The following is a 17839-nucleotide window of genomic DNA, read 5'->3' on the forward strand; positions in this document are numbered from 1 at the left end:
TCTTTCCGCTCGCTCTGGCTGTTGTGATGATCGTCTCCATATCACAAGGTAACGTGGGATTGACACTTGTTTTCTGCTTTGTGTAAAATGTGTGCATATGGAATTTGAATCCCATGTAGAAAAGAGGGAACAGCTGACTGCAGCAGAGAGTAGACCTGACATGATTAGTCAATTTATCAATTAGAATAAACTCTAATACACTATATTACACAATATAGACAAAACCATTAATCAATTTATCAAGACAGTAAACAGGAGATTAATCAATTTGAATATTTACTTTCTGCAGCCTGAACCAAGGAGAAATCACAGAATGCAAATACACTAAAACTTCAATGAATAACGAGGCTTAATGATTTTTTAAATAACTATTTAATGAGTATTATACAGAGTTTTTGCTGTATTGACCAAGTTAAATTAAAGACTTAATAAGGCTGTTTAATGCCACACATGTTTAACTATGTAATTTAATACTTATAAAAGATTTTAGTCAAACCATTTTGGATGATAAACAGAATCGACTAATTGCTGATTATTTTCTTGATTATTCGTTTATTCCATAAAATATTTTAAAATAGATATTTATACTTTTCTAAAGCCTTTTTTTTATAAAGTAAACTTAGTTCTCAGACTTTTCCAGCTGCAGATCTCGATAATGTGAACGTTGTTATGTAAACTTTCAAACACCCGGAGGAGAAAACCTGTTCTGGGATTTAGTTAAGATAGATAAACTTTAATCATGTCCTCTGACATTCACCTGAAGTCATCTCAGATCATGTCATTCCTACTGATGACGTGTGATGTGAAGCACTGAGTAACGACAGTGTCTCTCTCTCTTTCTCTGCGTGTGTTTCAGCGGCTTCGTTTATCCCTCGTAAATGCTGCCCCAAGGTCAACTTCAGGATGCAGGAATTCAAAGAGTGTTTTGAACTGAAGAAAGGTTACCACTGTAACAAAGACGCCTACCTGTGAGTGCACACCACTTTAAAACTCTTTAGCTTCATTTAGGTTAGATGTGGTTGCACAGGACAATCTGTTAGATGATGCATGTTTGCATGACTCTCAACTCTTGTGATCTTGATAAGAGCAACAACGGAAACTAAGCTGTAATGTCTCAAAGTGCCAGCTGAATTCAAAGTTTTCCACTGTGGACGTTCAGCACATGTCTAATTGTTTTGTGCATTTGTTTCCTTTCTGTAGGATTAGAAACAATAAGAAAGACGACTGGTTGTGCATCGATCACAAGTTCTTTGAACGCAGCACAACGGTGAGGATCACACATTCAAACATCATTAACAGTGAATGTACAGATGAGTTTATTCAGTAAAACAATCTGATATTCATCAGTATATTGAGATTATTTGTTTAGGTCTGGAGAATCAAAACAGTTTTGAATTAAACTAAACTATGTCAGGTTTCATTACAACGATGAAATGTGAAGTTTTACAACCCAGATATAAACTATGTTATATATTACAAACTATGTTATATATTACAAACTATGCAGCAGCGAATAACACAAGGAACTTAGCTCCTCATCAAACAACTAGGACATGAAAATATATCTATCTGTTCATATCAGTCATGTACTTATATGAAGTACATATCATTTTGATACTTTCTGCACGTTTTGCTAATATTAACTTACTCGTGTACTGCAGTATCTTTAACAGTATCTTTAAACAGTGGTGTTAAGATGTTCTCTGTCAGAACACTTGATAATTACTAAGATGGTGGATATCCCTTGTATTCTATAGAACTGTACACAAAAACGTAGCTGCTCCTTAAATGGGTAGAAAAAAACGAGTGGAACTAAAAGAAGCTATAAATAAGCAGTTCAGTTTATCATTACAACAAATGATCAAGCGTTTCCTGATTTTTTTAGACTTATCTAATTGCATTTTCCTGTTTCCTCTCCTCTACATTGCAGATTAGGTGCCTTCCAGTTGTGTCTTCAAGCAAGAAAGCTCACGGATGATGACAATGACGGAGCAACACTGTGGAGCTGATTTACTATTTATACTATTTACTCTATTTACTATTTAAAATTATAATTATTTTTGTATTTAATTTTATATGGCACTAAAAGTATTTATTTGGCAGTAAAGCTGCCAGTTACACAAATGAGTTGTACTTTTTGAACCTGGAATGAAAAATGGTTGGATTCATGAATAAATCATCAACAATTATGCGAATAAAAATACAAATGACTCATTTTTTCTAAACATGCAGCGTCTGGGTTTGTCCCAGACTTCCCAGTGAGGAGCTGATTCACTGCATGAACTGGGGATTTCCTTCCACCGAGATATTGAGTGTATTTTGTGACTCTTCTGTAAACAAAACTAAACAATATCTAGATAGATTTCACTTATAAATCAATTCTAATCCTGTTCAAAAATGACAGTTTAAAGAAATGCATTTATCAAGATGCATTGATAATCGTTGTGGGACCTTAGGTGCTCCAACTGGTTCATGAGGACGTTCTCAAGGTTCTTACTGTTTATGTTCATGTATTTACTGTGAATTGATTGTGTTTTGTATATGATTTATTTTGCATACTCCTTTTTAACCTGGATTATTAGCTGTCAACTCTTTGACTTTCAGTAGTGCGATATGTCCAAAAAATGACATCAAGATATCAATGCTCATATCCATCGATATCAACCAGTACCAGGATAAATGTCACATATTACTTTATTTATATCAAGTTTAAAGACGGATTTTTGCTCCTGAGGGAAAGTTGTGCTTTTAAACTTTTCTTTATCGACAGAAAACACTTTTACAAATTTTCTTTACGAATCTGAGGTCAATCAATTGTGTTTCATACCTCCTCACTTTCTCCTCACAGCAACACATTTTGCTATACAGCTATTTATGAAACCTAAAGTTATTGATATTGTTCCATTGCCAAGCTCTGACTTTTAGTCTCTGAGTTCATTTCCTAAAGGCAGGTTGGCTGCAGTTTCTGTTTTCCCCACTTGATGGGGACAAAGTGGAGACAACCACTCACCTGACTTGTCTCCGTCTCTTCTTTACACGGACAGACGGTGTGTGTGTCCAAGCTCTTCAGGCCTGTGGAGAATAAAGACATTCAAATATTCAACAATACAAATATATCTCACCACGCCCTCACAAACACAAATCTGTGAAACTCTAAACAATGAATATATGCAAGTGTTATTTTTTCAGTTAAAACAGTGTAGAACTTTTTAACATCTCCCTCAGCGGGTTAACTTGTGGTTAATAAATAGTTTTAACTGATTCTGTGCGTCTCAGACATGTCAGTCCTTACTTCAACCTGCTGGGGGAGACAAAGAGTCATGACACATTTAACTATTCCCTGTGTTTTACAATGTCTGTCTGACACAAAGATTCAGATACTGATGACAAAGCATTTGTTTTCATTATGATTCTGATCTGATGACAGATACATCTACTCAAACCCATCATGTTATTTATGATAAAAACCTGTTTCCTCTCGTGAAAACACATGTTCAAACCTCAAAGATTTCAATTGATGAAAAGGAAAAACTAATAACCATAAACTATTTATGCAGCATCTTTTAAAGCAAAGTTACCCAGAGCTTCACATGGAAATGATCAGCAGAGCTTGTTTCTATGTGGAGAAAATGAAGAGGAATTAAATCCACCACGTTCTTGTAGAAACCTTTATTAATTTAGATTTAACATAAATTCATTTTATTCACTTCAGTCATCATCCCTGTCGTCAGTGGTGGACGTTAACTCATCCGAGACATGTGAGCCGGTGTGTTGTCACTTCCATTTTCATGAAACCCTCCACTCGCTGATTCAGACTGTGTCATGAGGGAGGGATTTTTCTCTTTCATACAAACCTTGCTCTGGATGTAGATGTTGTGCTGTCGACCTGTATCAGCAGTGTAAAGTGTGGAAAATGTTGATGGCTGCAGGAAAGTGTGTGTCAACCTGTCGACGTATGTTTCGTAACATCTGGTGTGAAACAAGAAACCTCACCATCATTTCACCACGTCCGGAGCCGCAGAGCATGACAAGGCATTGGTGTCTGCCCTGATGAGTGGAAGTAGGAATAAGGCACTGGGTGGTGATCAGCGTGGCACATGACCCAGTCATAGTTCCAAAAGTCTCTTGATCTGCGTAATTACTTCCTGTTTTCTTGTATCGTTGTGTCCTTGAACTGGAGGGAGGGCAGGATTTTCAAGGAAATACCATTCACCCTCACGCATGGAAACCATGAAGTCACAAAGTTTCCATCGTAAAATGACAGTTCTTCACAACCTTTATTCATCATTCCGGCTTTCTGTCCATCTATTTATCTGAGACGTGTAATTAAAACTCCTGTATTGCCAAAGAGGTGTTTTAGTTTTGTCCGTCTGTGAGTTAGCAGGATTCTAACTACTGGACAGATCAGCATGAAACCTGGAGGTCTGGGTGTCTGTGTGGACGGTTACAACTTTATGGATGAGTGAGCACACGGAATAAAGAACTGCAGGCAGCTGTGGAATGCAGCAACAGAGCAAACCACTAAGTTAGAAATCTCTTATACTGTTACTGGAGGTTTTAAAATGTTTTTTGACATAAGCATTGGTGTCTGCCCTGATGAGTGGAAGTAGGAATAAGGCACTGGGTGGTGATCAGCGTGGCACATGACCCAGTCATAGTTCCAAAAGTCTCTTGATCTGCGTAATTACTTCCTGTTTTCTTGTATCGTTGTGTCCTTGAACCGGAGGGAGGGCAGGATTTTCAAGGAAATACCATTCACCCTCACGCATGGAAACCATGAAGTCACAAAGTTTCCATCGTAAAATGACAGTTCTTCACAACCTTTATTCATCATTCCGGCTTTCTGTCCATCTATTTATCTGAGACGTGTAATTAAAACTCCTGTATTGCCAAAGAGGTGTTTTAGTTTTGTCCGTCTGTGAGTTAGCAGGATTCTAACTACTGGACAGACTAGCATGAAACCTGGAGGTCTGGGTGTCTGTGTGGACGGTTACAACTTTATGGATGAGTGAGCACACGGAATAAAGAACTGCACCCAGCTGTGGAATGCAGCAACAGAGCAAACCACTAAGTTAGAAATCTCTTATACTGTTACTGGAGGTTTTAAAATGTTTTTTGACATAAGCACACATCATTTCAAAAGGTCAGTATTAGAAGAATGCAACCCCTCCTCTGTTATCAGCTCTTTGCTTACACAAGACTCCCAGGCCGATATGTTTCACACAGAAATCTAATTTGGCTTTTTTAACTGTAAGAAACTGCCGACTCTGCACGTGAAGCCCTGTTAAAAACACCCGGTGTGTTGCAAGTAGAGAGAAAAAGGAAAGTAGGAAGGAAGTCTGGTTTATTTTAATCTTAACAGTCTAAGTGGGGACTTTTATCTCAATTTGTGGCAACGGATCTCCTCAGCCTCTGTTCCTCTGTGTGCTGTGCCTCGAATCAAACCTGGTGGGAGAAGCTGGAAACCAATGTTCCTCAGCAGAGCAGAGGAAACTGTTGAATTTAAGTGAATTAGTTAATTCTTAGAAGTTAAGAGACCAAACAAACTTCTCTGCTTTGAGTTACAATTTGATTCTTTTCAGACTGGGAATGCTCAAACTACCAGTTCAACCCAATACTCTCTGCTTCGATATATTCTACAGAGATGATGACGACGTGTTTCTTGAAATATCTTGTGAAGAAAGGAGGACAAGATCCACTGGAGGTCTTTGGCCCCGTGATGCTGCACCACCTCACCTGCAGGTTTTGATTGTGGGAGGAGAAGCTCCTTGAGGAGACCCACACAGGCACGAGGAGATCCTGCTCCCTCCGCTGCTGCATCACCCCCACCCTGAACTCTGAAATACATTTAAAAAGATATCATATGATCATATTAAATCGTAGATGGACGACATGACGGCTCCCAGACGTGAAGCCAAAGTGTCTCCATCGCACCCTGATGGCTGGCTCCTGTGTAGGCCACAAACCTCCATGTTAGCAGATGGGACAGATGGTTTCTGTCATTTCAGGTCGTTTCTTATCACACTGATGTTTGTTTCGAGTTGAGAGGGATTCCTGATCGATGGAGATGTGAAAAAGTGACACACGACACACTTCCTCTTTTACACACTAAACAAAACATAAATGTTAAATGCACTTTGTTAACATCTCCTTGGGTCAAACGGTGCTTCAGCAGCATTCTGGCTTCCAGCAAATTCTGAAAGGATCGAAAAGCCTTCCATTAATTTCATGGATGTGAACAAAGTCACTTTTGCTTTTGCAGTTTGATATTTTGAGAAAACAAAAACTGAAAGAGTGTGGACGCTTCTGCTTTTGCCCCGGTGTCACCCTGTCATCTCCTGTTTCCTTCCTCTAATTCTTTTTTAAACGAGCCGCATGTCTCTGTTCGGCCTCACCTCAGCTCTTCTTGGAAGTCCCGGTCTTTGACGCTCACACATTTCAGTTCACCGTCTGTGGGGAAGGTGTGTGAGCTGGTGACTGCCTGCTTGCAAACCTCCGACTGGACAGTTACTGACGTGTGCTCCTCTGATTCCAGTGCACGGGAGGATCAATGTTAAATAATATTCTAAACATTTTATTCAGCTGCACAAAATGTCAGCGTTCGTATCCGCGATATTTTGGCCTCATTTCTAGATATTGGGACAAAGAGGAGACGCGTCCTCAATCATCTTTATTTACAGTTTATGGTTTGAATTATTTCCCGTATATAGTTGTGTAGATTTGTTGCATAATTACGGAAAAATACACCATGAAGAGTATACAAGAAGTATTTTGTAGCGTGTGTGTGTTTGAATTGTTGTGATTTAATTGGCTCTTGGTGCGACTGAGGCCTTGACTTCACTGCTACAGATGTTTTTTGGAACAGACCACTCTGAGCTCTTTGATTCACAGGCTATGGTTTATCTTCACAGAAGAGTGTGTTGTTATATGTTCTTCAAACTCAATGAATTACACACTACATCAGTGCATGAAGGTTTTTAACTGCTCCTGCACTACCGTTGTATTATAGAACAAGTCAACGCTTTTCTGTTTCTCTGAAAATCAAATGGTGACTAAACTTAAATCATGAATTCTTTATGACATAAATGCCACAGAGTTTAACTCTTTGAAAGGAAAACATTCACCTTGAGGGTCAAAATATCTTGTACATTATTTATTCTTATTGAGAAATGAAACTGCCTTGAAATGAGTCAGATTTAACTTACAGATAAAACAAGTTGAAACATGCCCATGACCTCAGACTTCTTTTTTGATTACAAATATGCCTGCAATCAGATCAACTGGAAAACCCTTGACCTAAGTCTCATGAGGAAAGTGCTTCCTGTCGGTCATTTCATGGAAACCCCCCCGTCAATCAGCCGGTCATTCATTGAGAAAAAAGAGAGACGATGGAAACAAGTTAGAAACAAGTCGGAAGATGACTCAACACTTCTGCTTTTTTCAGGTCTTAAATATCCGATGTCTTCAGACGTCTGTCAGTTCACCAAGATCTCTGGAGAGGACAGGAGAAGACAGAACAAAACAAATTACTCTGTTCAGTATTTATTAATCTCAACTCTTACTTATCAAAAATGATCAGCTCTGGAAGCCTGGTGAGAAGTGCGCTGGTCGCCATCGTCCTGGTAGCTGTGGTTGAGTCTGGACCGGCAGGTAAGACGGAGTTTTCAAGAAACAAGCTACAGGATGTTGCAGATGATTTTTCCTCCTGTGATAACTCTGGTCTTTTCTCATCCCTCTTCAGCTCAGAAGCTGGCGACCTGCTGCAAGACGGTCAACAGAAATCCGATTACTGAGCCCATCACAGGATTCATGGTGCAGGAGGCGAACCCCCCATGTGTCAAAGCTGTGATGTAAGTAAGAAGAGGTCAAAAAAGAGATTTTATAAAGATTTGAAGATTGACACGATGCAGTTTGATTAGGGGCATGGAGAAGGTTTCTCTTCCATTCCCACTTCTCACCCTGAACGTCTGCTCTCTGTAACTCTGGTGAGTGGGTTCCATCTCCTGTGAGAAGAACCGACTCAGAGTCGCAGCTGCAACCAGCTCCAGTTGAAGAGTGAAGCTGAACTGAGATCAGTTAAAAAGACTCTGAAGTTATTAAAAACCAGAGTTTATCTCCAATATTCAGCAGAAAACTGTTAAAACATGAAGAATCATGGACAGAGTTTGGTGGATTTGTTACAGCTGCAGCTCTTCTGGGTCGAGAAGCAGAATCACCACATGTGGCTGCAGGGGGCGCTGTGGCTCTGCAAAAGTTACAAAGTGTTGCTTAACTTAGTCTGAGTGTGGAAAGTACTAATGTTGCACATGTTTGTGATTCTTGCAGCTTTCAGACAGAGTCGGGTCTCTACTGCAGTCAGCTCAACGCTAAGTGGGTTGGACCTAAGATTAGGGATTTCATGTGAGTTTCTTATTGTTGTTCATTTACTCACATGCTCACGTTATCATCATGATCATATCATATAATTCATAACTTCTTCAAATCCCTTACGGCCTCCTTTTTATTATCCTTCTCACAGGAGAGCAAAAGCTCAGTTGACTCCCAAGGTCTCCCTCCTCTCCATCATCACATCCACCACCTCCCCTTCATCATCCTCTGCTCCTCTCCCCTCCTCCGCTCTTCCCTCCTCCGCTCTTCCCTCCTCCGCTCTCCCCTCCTCCGCTCTTCCCTCCTCCGCTCTTCCCTCCATCTCCTCCACATCTGAGACTCCTGCTGATGAAACCTTCACAAGCGGTAGAACAGCTTCACCTCCACCGTCAAGGACCTTCGTCTAGAAGTCACCGACTCTGGCATCAACACTGCTATAAACGAAATGTTTAAAAAAAAAGAAAAAAGCACTTGAATAGCACAGTAGTTTTATTTAGTTTCTTTTAATAAAAATAAATATTTATTAGTTTAATTTAATTGACCAGCGCTGATAGAAGTATTCATGTATTTATTAGAATTTTTATTTACAAGTTGCTGTAAACAACATTATGAAGAGTGTCATGTGTTCACACTGATAAAGAGCTAAAATGTATTTATGAAATTGAACTGTTTAGGATTATTTATTGATTTAAAAGCTTGTAACTGTGCAACTATTGAAAACATTGGTCAGAAATAAATGTTGCGCCTGTGAACTTGTTTCTCCTCTGACTTCATTCCTTCACCCTGTGAGCCACAGTGTTTATCCAGATGAATGAAACATGACATGTGGACAATGCGGTTAACGGTTGGGACATTTTACCGACAACTAACAAAGGTGGCGCTCTCACCGATTAATGTCCAAAGACTCGTCAGCTTCTGTAGTTGCAGCCGGATCAGGGCCAGTGCGTCATTTGAAATGTCCACGAGGATCCTGTCCATCGTCCTCCTGCTCAGTGGGACAGGCCAAGACAACATATCATGATGAAACTGCTTAACTGCTGCACCTCAGTTACACAGAAACTCTGCGTTCTAACAGTCCTGCAGGAAGTCCTGTCCTCAGAAAGCTCTTAAATGTTTCTGCTTCTTCTAACTCTGTGAAGCAGCGACGGAGGTCAGATGTTGTAACTTGTATTTTCAATGGTGCACTAGTGTCAGCTGGTGGCACGGCTGGGATGAAGCAACAGCAAAAACTGAACTGAAACACTCACTGTGGTTCGTAAGTTCTCGATTTTCTACTTCCAGCGTCGGAAATGAAAAGTTTCTTCTCTCAAAATTGTTTAGAAAAATAATATTTTAATAATAAAATATTTGTTCTTTAATCCTGAGCAGAAAATGAGACTCAGTGTTTGTTCAACCTGTTTGTTGGACCCAGCGATCTGGAATCTGGTTGAGTGGATCTTAGCGACGTAGAAAACTTCGTAGAGCCTCTAACTTCTCTCCGATTTAAACTGTTTCTAACGTAAAAATAACTTTTTAAACTGTCATCTGCACATAACAATATATTTATGTACAAACTGTTTCTCTACCTGCTCGTGAAATCATCCTGTGCCACTGCACTTTACTTTATAATATTTCTTTATAAACCACTACAGTGAAAGGTGTTTATAATATACATACTTATTCTATTACCTTTTTTAAAATATGTTTTATTGACCTCAGACTTCTGAGCGATTACAAATATGCCTGCAATCAGATCATCTGGAAACCCCTTGACCTAAGTCTCATGAGGAAAGTGCTTCCTGTCGGTCATTTCGTGGAAACCCCCCCGTCAATCAGCCGGTCATTCATTGAGAAAAACGAGAGACGATGGAAACAAGTTAGAAACAAGTCGGAAGATGACTCACCACTTCTGCTTTTTTCAGGTCTTAAATATCCGATGTCTTCAGACGTCTGTCAGTTCACCAAGATCTCTGGAGAGGACAGGAGAAGACAGAACAAAACAAATTACTCTGTTCAGTATTTATTAATCTCAACTCTTACTTATCAAAAATGATCAGCTCTGGAAGCCTGGAGAGAAGTGTGCTGGTCGCCATCGTCCTGGTAGCTGTGGTTGAGTCTGGATCGGCAGGTAAGACGGAGTTTTCAAGAAACAAGCTACAGGATGTTGCAGATGATTTTTCCTCCTGTGATAACTCTGGTCTTTTCTCATCCCTCTTCAGCTCAGAAGCTGGCGACCTGCTGCAAGACGGTCAACAGAAATCCGATTACTGAGCCCATCACAGGATTCATGGTGCAGCAGGCGAACCCCCCATGTGTCAAAGCTGTGATGTAAGTAAGAAGAGGTCAAAAATGTTATAAAGATTTGAAGATTGACACGATGCAGTTTGATTAGGGGCATGGAGAAGGTTTCTCTTCCATTCCCACTTCTCACCCTGAACGTCTGCTCTCTGTAACTCTGGTGAGTGGGTTCCATCTCCTGTGAGAAGAACCCACTCAGAGTCGCAGCTGCAACCAGCTCCAGTTGAAGAGTGAAGCTGAACTGAGATCAGTTAAAAAGACTCTGAAGTTATTAAAAACCAGAGTTTATCTCCAATATTCAGCAGAAAACTGTTAAAACATGAAGAATCATGGACAGAGTTTGGTGGATTTGTTACAGCTGCAGCTCTTCTGGGTCGAGAAGTGGAATCACCACATGTGGCTGCAGGGGGCGCTGTGGCTCTGCAAAAGTTACAAAGTGTTGCTTAACTTAGTCTGAGTGTGGAAAGTACTAATGTTGCACATGTTTGTGATTCTTGCAGCTTTCAGACAGAGTCGGGTCTCTACTGCAGTCAGCTCAACGCTAAGTGGGTTGGACCTAAGATTAGGGATTTCATGTGAGTTTCTTATTGTTGTTCATTTACTCACATGCTCACGTTATCATCATGATCATATCATATAATTCATAACTTCTTCAAATCCCTTACGGCCTCCTTTTTATTATCCTTCTCACAGGAGAGCAAAAGCTCAGTTGACTCCCAAGGTCTCCCTCCTCTCCATCATCACATCCACCACCTCCCCTTCATCATCCTCTGCTCCTCTCCCCTCCTCCGCTCTTCCCTCCTCCGCTCTCCCCTCCTCCGCTCTCTCCTCCTCTGCTCTTCCCTCCTCCGCTCTTCCCTCCATCTCCTCCACATCTGAGACTCCTGCTGATGAAACCTTCACAAGCGGTAGAACAGCTTCACCTCCACCGTCAAGGACCTTCGTCTAGAAGTCACCGACTCTGGCATCAACACTGCTATAAACGAAATGTTTAAAAAAAAAAAAAAAAAGCACTTGAATAGCACAGTAGTTTTATTTAGTTTCTTTTAATAAAAATAAATATTTATTAGTTTAATTTAATTGACCAGCGCTGATAGAAGTATTCATGTATTTATTAGAATTTTTATTTACAAGTTGCTGTAAACAACATTATGAAGAGTGTCATGTGTTCACACTGATAAAGAGCTAAAATGTATTTATGAAATTGAACTGTTTAGGATTATTTATTGATTTAAAAGCTTGTAACTGTGCAACTATTGAAAACATTGGTCAGAAATAAATGTTGCGCCTGTGAACTTGTTTCTCCTCTGACTTCATTCCTTCACCCTGTGAGCCACAGTGTTTATCCAGATGAATGAAACATGACATGTGGACAATGCGGTTAACGGTTGGGACATTTTACCGACAACTAACAAAGGTGGCGCTCTCACCGATTAATGTCCCAAGACTCGTCAGCTTCTGTAGTTGCAGCCTGATCAGGGCTAGTGCGTCATTTGAAATGTCCACGAGGATCCTGTCCATCGTCCTCCTGCTCAGTGGGACAGGCCAAGACAACATATCATGATGAAACTGCTTAACTGCTGCACCTCAGTTACACAGAAACTCTGCGTTCTAACAGTCCTGCAGGAAGTCCTGTCCTCAGAAAGCTCTTAAATGTTTCTGCTTCTTCTAACTCTGTGAAGCAGCGACGGAGGTCAGATGTTGTAACTTGTATTTTCAATGGTGCACTAGTGTCAGCTGGTGGCACGGCTGGGATGAAGCAACAGCAAAAACTGAACTGAAACACTCACTGTGGTTCGTAAGTTCTCGATTTTCTACTTCCAGCGTCGGAAATGAAAAGTTTCTTCTCTCAAAATTGTTTAGAAAAATAATATTTTAATAATAAAATATTTGTTCTTTAATCCTGAGCAGAAAATGAGACTCAGTGTTTGTTCAACCTGTTTGTTGGACCCAGCGATCTGGAATCTGGTTGAGTGGATCTTAGCGACGTAGAAAACTTCGTAGAGCCTCTAACTTCTCTCCGATTTAAACTGTTTCTAACGTAAAAATAACTTTTTAAACTGTCATCTGCACATAACAATATATTTATGTACAAACTGTTTCTCTACCTGCTCGTGAAATCATCCTGTGCCACTGCACTTTACTTTATAATATTTCTTTATAAACCACTACAGTGAAAGGTGTTTATAATATACATACTTATTCTATTACCTTTTTTAAAATATGTTTTATTGACCTCAGACTTCTGAGCGATTACAAATATGCCTGCAATCAGATCATCTGGAAACCCCTTGACCTAAGTCTCATGAGGAAAGTGCTTCCTGTCGGTCATTTCGTGGAAACCCCCCCGTCAATCAGCCGGTCATTCATTGAGAAAAACGAGAGACGATGGAAACAAGTTAGAAACAAGTCGGAAGATGACTCACCACTTCTGCTTTTTTCAGGTCTTAAATATCCGATGTCTTCAGACGTCTGTCAGTTCACCAAGATCTCTGGAGAGGACAGGAGAAGACAGAACAAAACAAATTACTCTGTTCAGTATTTATTAATCTCAACTCTTACTTATCAAAAATGATCAGCTCTGGAAGCCTGGTGAGAAGTGCGCTGGTCGCCATCGTCCTGGTAGTTGTGGTTGAGTCTGGATCGGCAGGTAAGACGGAGTTTTCAAGAAACAAGCTACAGGATGTTGCAGATGATTTTTCCTCCTGTGATAACTCTGGTCTTTTCTCATCCCTCTTCAGCTCAGAAGCTGGCGACCTGCTGCAAGACGGTCAACAGAAATCCGATTACTGAGCCCATCACAGGATTCATGGTGCAGCAGGCGAACCCCCCATGTGTCAAAGCTGTGATGTAAGTAAGAAGAGGTCAAAAATGTTATAAAGATTTGAAGATTGACACGATGCAGTTTGATTAGGGGCATGGAGAAGGTTTCTCTTCCATTCCCACTTCTCACCCTGAACGTCTGCTCTCTGTAACTCTGGTGAGTGGGTTCCATCTCCTGTGAGAAGAACCGACTCAGAGTCGCAGCTGCAACCAGCTCCAGTTGAAGAGTGAAGCTGAACTGAGATCAGTTAAAAAGACTCTGAAGTTATTAAAAACCAGAGTTTATCTCCAATATTCAGCAGAAAACTGTTAAAACATGAAGAATCATGGACAGAGTTTGGTGGATTTGTTACAGCTGCAGCTCTTCTGGGTCGAGAAGCAGATCACCACATGTGGCTGCAGGGGGCGCTGTGGCTCTGCAAAAGTTACAAAGTGTTGCTTAACTTAGTCTGAGTGTGGAAAGTACTAATGTTGCACATGTTTGTGATTCTTGCAGCTTTCAGACAGAGTCGGGTCTCTACTGCAGTCAGTTCAACGCTAAGTGGGTTGGACCTAAGATTAGGGATTTCATGTGAGTTTCTTATTGTTGTTCATTTACTCACATGCTCACGTTATCATCATTATCATATCATATAATTCATAACTTCTTCAAATCCCTTACGGTCTCCTTTTTATTATCTTTCTCACAGGAGAGCAAAAGCTCAGTCGACTCCCAAGGTCTCCCTCCTCTCCATCATCACATCCACCACCTCCCCTTCATCATCCTCTGCTCCTCTCCCCTCCTCCACTCTCCCCTCCTCCGCTCTTCCCTCCTCCGCTCTTCCCTGCTCCGCTCTTCCCTCCTCCGCTCTCCCCTCCTCCGCTCTTCCCTCCTCCGCTCTCCCCTCCTCCGCTCTTCCCTCCTCCGCTCTCCCCTCCTCCGCTCTCCTCTCCTCCGCTCTCCCCTCCTCTGCTCCTCTTCCCTCCTCCGCTCTTCCCTCCTCCGCTCTCCCCTCCTCCGCTCTTCCCTCCTCCGCTCTTCCCTCCTCCGCTCTCCCCTCCTCCGCTCTCCCCTCCTCCGCTCTTCCCTCCTCCGCTCTTCCCTCCTCCGCTCTCCTCTCCTCCGCTCTCCCCTCCTCTGCTCCTCTTCCCTCCTCCGCTCTTCCCTCCTCCGCTCTCCCCTCCTCCGCTCTTCCCTCCTCCGCTCTCCCCTCCTCCGCTCTTCCCTCCTCCGCTCTCCTCTCCTCCGCTCTCCCCTCCTCCGCTCTTCCCTCCTCCGCTCTCCCCTCCTCTGCTCCTCTTCCCTCCTCCGCTCTCCCCTCCTCCGCTCTTCCCTCCTCCGCTCTCCCCTTCATCATCCTCTGCTCCTCTTCCCTCCTCCGCTCTTCCCTCCTCCGCTCTCCCCTCCTCCGCTAACTTTTTAAACTGTCATCTGCACATAACAATATATTTATGTACAAACTGTTTCTCTACCTGCTCGTGAAATCATCCTGTACCACTGCACTTTACTTTATAATATTTCTTTATAAACCACTACAGTGAAAGGTGTTTATAATATACATACTTATTCTATTACCTTTTTTAAAATATGTTTTATTCTCTTGTCAGTCCGACCCGCTGCTGTAACAAGTGAACGTCTCCAGCGTGTGGATCAATAAACTTTTATCTTATCTCTTAAAACTACGACTAAACTAACAATATAAATACTCATTAATATTAACACCAATAAAATGTATTAATATTAGCTACCACATATTCCTAAATTAAATTAAATAAACATTTAGAACCACTTATCATGACTTAAGACACCAGGAAGTGAACTTGTTCATAGCTTAGCTAAACCAGGCTTCTTACGAGCTAATGTTGAACTTTATTCCTTCATTTTACTGAGTGAACAGTTTTAATGTGACTCAGGATGATGTTAAACACATTAACAAGGAAAAGCTGCTCCTTTAGCTGAGATCATTTTAAACTTGTGATGTTAAAATACAGAGTGAAAGAAAAGGACTAAAACAGGAGGAGGCAAACACGACCTAAGATATTTACTTGTGTCCTCATCATCCGACATTCCAACCCCCGGAGAAACACCTTCCTCCCTGGGTTGGTATTGTGCTTTTATATTTTTGCCATCTTCCTCTTCACCAATCAGGTTTTCCAGGGCCTCACTCTCACTTGTCTTCGGCTCGGCTGACTGTCTTTCACCTTTTTAGCCGACATCTTTAAAAATGCTCTGCAAACTCCAACCTGACCGAAGAACCACTTCTCCAATCCAAAATAAATAGGAGCACTCCCAGGAGGACAGGTAGAGTCGCTCAGCGAGTTTGTTCTCTTCTGTTTACCAGTGGAACAAGATGCTCTCTTCCTCATTGACCTCCGACCTCTGACAGCACGGGTCAGTGTGAACTGTCAAGTGCAGATAAACACACACTGGAGAGATGAGTTAACTGTCAGCTGAAGGAAACGTAAAGACGAAACCAGAACGGGTCTGTAGACACGTTTCAAATGAGTTGTTTTCTTTTTGTTTTGCTGCAGAAGTCATTTCTCTCTGTTGTTCTTTCTTCAGCGTCTCAGCCTCGTCTGCTTCGTTCTCACAAACGTTTGTGTTTAATTGTTCATATAATAAATTATTGTCCCAATAACAAACACACAAACGTGACTCAGCCTTCACAATAAAAGCTTTTAAAATATATGAAATCACAGGTTTACAGTTGTATTCCAAAGCTTATAAATGACATTGATGCTCAGTCTCCGTCGGGGTCGGGAACACACGCACAGTAATCGACATCATGGTACTTAAAGCTGTAAAAACACTGCTGTCCCACCGAGTCCCTTTGATTGAGATGTCCAGTGTCTGTTCTCTGCACACGTAACAAGATATATCTGCTTTCTGATCAGTGAATCTCACACATCATCACTTTACTTTTTAGTGAAACCTGCAGGGAATTATAGTAATTTATTATAGTTTAAGATATAGAACATTAAATATTTTTTTCCCAATTCTTTTGCACTTCCAAGAACTTGGATTTGGCCCCAATTCCGAGAAATGAAAATCAACATGGACTCTAAAGACTCACGTGAGCCACAGTAACACGTTCCCTCAACTCCCACATGAAACTGCTCTTTATCATCTCAGTGGACATCGAGGAGCTCGGGTCCCAGACGAGATCAACCTGAGAGGCCGTGAGAGGACATATCTCTGTGGTTTTTATAGAATCTTCTTTTTTTACTTTAGACTCGTAAAAATGATTTAAATGTACAATAAATTGGCTTGAAAACGAAAACAACTGAGATCCTTAATTTGAATCGGCCACAAGTAAGAAGAATAATTACATATATTCTGCTTCCCTGGGCCCTGAAAACAAAAAAATAATAATATAATTACGATTGTCAAAATCTGTGATTCTCCACCGACACACGATGTAATTTCTTTGTTATAAATGTGATTAAACAACATATTTCAATTACATAAATTCTTTATGGCTTGCTTTTAATCATTGGGGTTAAATGCTCTTTGTTTTAAAGATTAAAAAAAGTTAAAAGTAGAAGACTTCAGAGCAAGTTACCAACACCAGCAGGTGATACATTCAGCTGGGACTCAGGAATACTTTTAAATGACCGAGAATATGTAGGAATATCAGTTATAATATCAAATTATAGAGGGAGAGTACATTTTCTGCTCCATGTTCCAGCAGGAACAGTTTGATGGACTGTGATCCAGGGTGAACACACACTTGGAGAAAAAGTCTCTCGCCTCAGAAACGTCTGTGAGTCGAAACGTGCAAACGGTGAGAGTCTCCCTGTGTCCGGCGTCACTTTGAATACGAGTTCTGAGAGTTAAAAAACAAAAAGACGTCCTCGTCCCTCGTCCGGTCGAGTGTCAACACGCCGCGACGCCACCTGTTGGTTTGAGAGCTGCCGTTTTGGAAGTTTGACATTTTGTCCAGCGCCATCTTGTTTAAAAAAGAAAAACAGAAGTCACCATATTTGGAGGAGGGGGTGGGGGGGTGGAGCCTGACTGAGAGCTGCAAGCCCACCTCCACCTGCCACCTGCACCCATTGGACGGTACGAGCTGTCAATCACACTGCGCCCCAATGCGCACCGTGCTTTATGGTCTATTTGACTCTAAATGAACCATAATTTATAAAATGAACCTCAGTCGTGTTGAAGAAGACTTGAAACTAGAGATCGAGACATAAATCTCTACAGAAACGTCTTTTTGCATCAAGAGGAGTCGCCCTCTGCTGGCCGCTCCGGAGAATACAGGTTTCAGGCACTTCCGCATTGGCTTCACTGTCCAGACCTCGAGTCTACGTCCACGAGTCTCTGGTCAGAGGACGGTGGTCTCCGTCTGCAGGATGGACGGGGCGCGGGAGCTCCTGGGAAACTGGGCGG

The 17839-nt window shown here is 41.4% G+C and overlaps 1 protein-coding gene across 1 annotated transcript in view; it reads right to left on the reverse strand.

Moving 5' to 3' along the window:
* Positions 1-17472: 17472 nt before the first annotated feature.
* LOC117754086 (vasoactive intestinal polypeptide receptor 2-like) overlaps positions 17473-17839 on the reverse strand; it is a 17487-nt gene continuing 17120 nt past the window's right edge. Inside the window, exon 13 of the mRNA XM_034572756.1 lies at positions 17473-17839. This exon is cut by the window's right edge and continues 109 nt beyond it. Coding sequence (XP_034428647.1) covers positions 17775-17839 — 65 coding nt within the window. The 3' untranslated portion in view covers positions 17473-17774.

Source organism: Hippoglossus hippoglossus, chromosome 20, assembly GCF_009819705.1.
Source record: "Hippoglossus hippoglossus isolate fHipHip1 chromosome 20, fHipHip1.pri, whole genome shotgun sequence".
Taxonomy (NCBI): domain Eukaryota; kingdom Metazoa; phylum Chordata; class Actinopteri; order Pleuronectiformes; family Pleuronectidae; genus Hippoglossus; species Hippoglossus hippoglossus.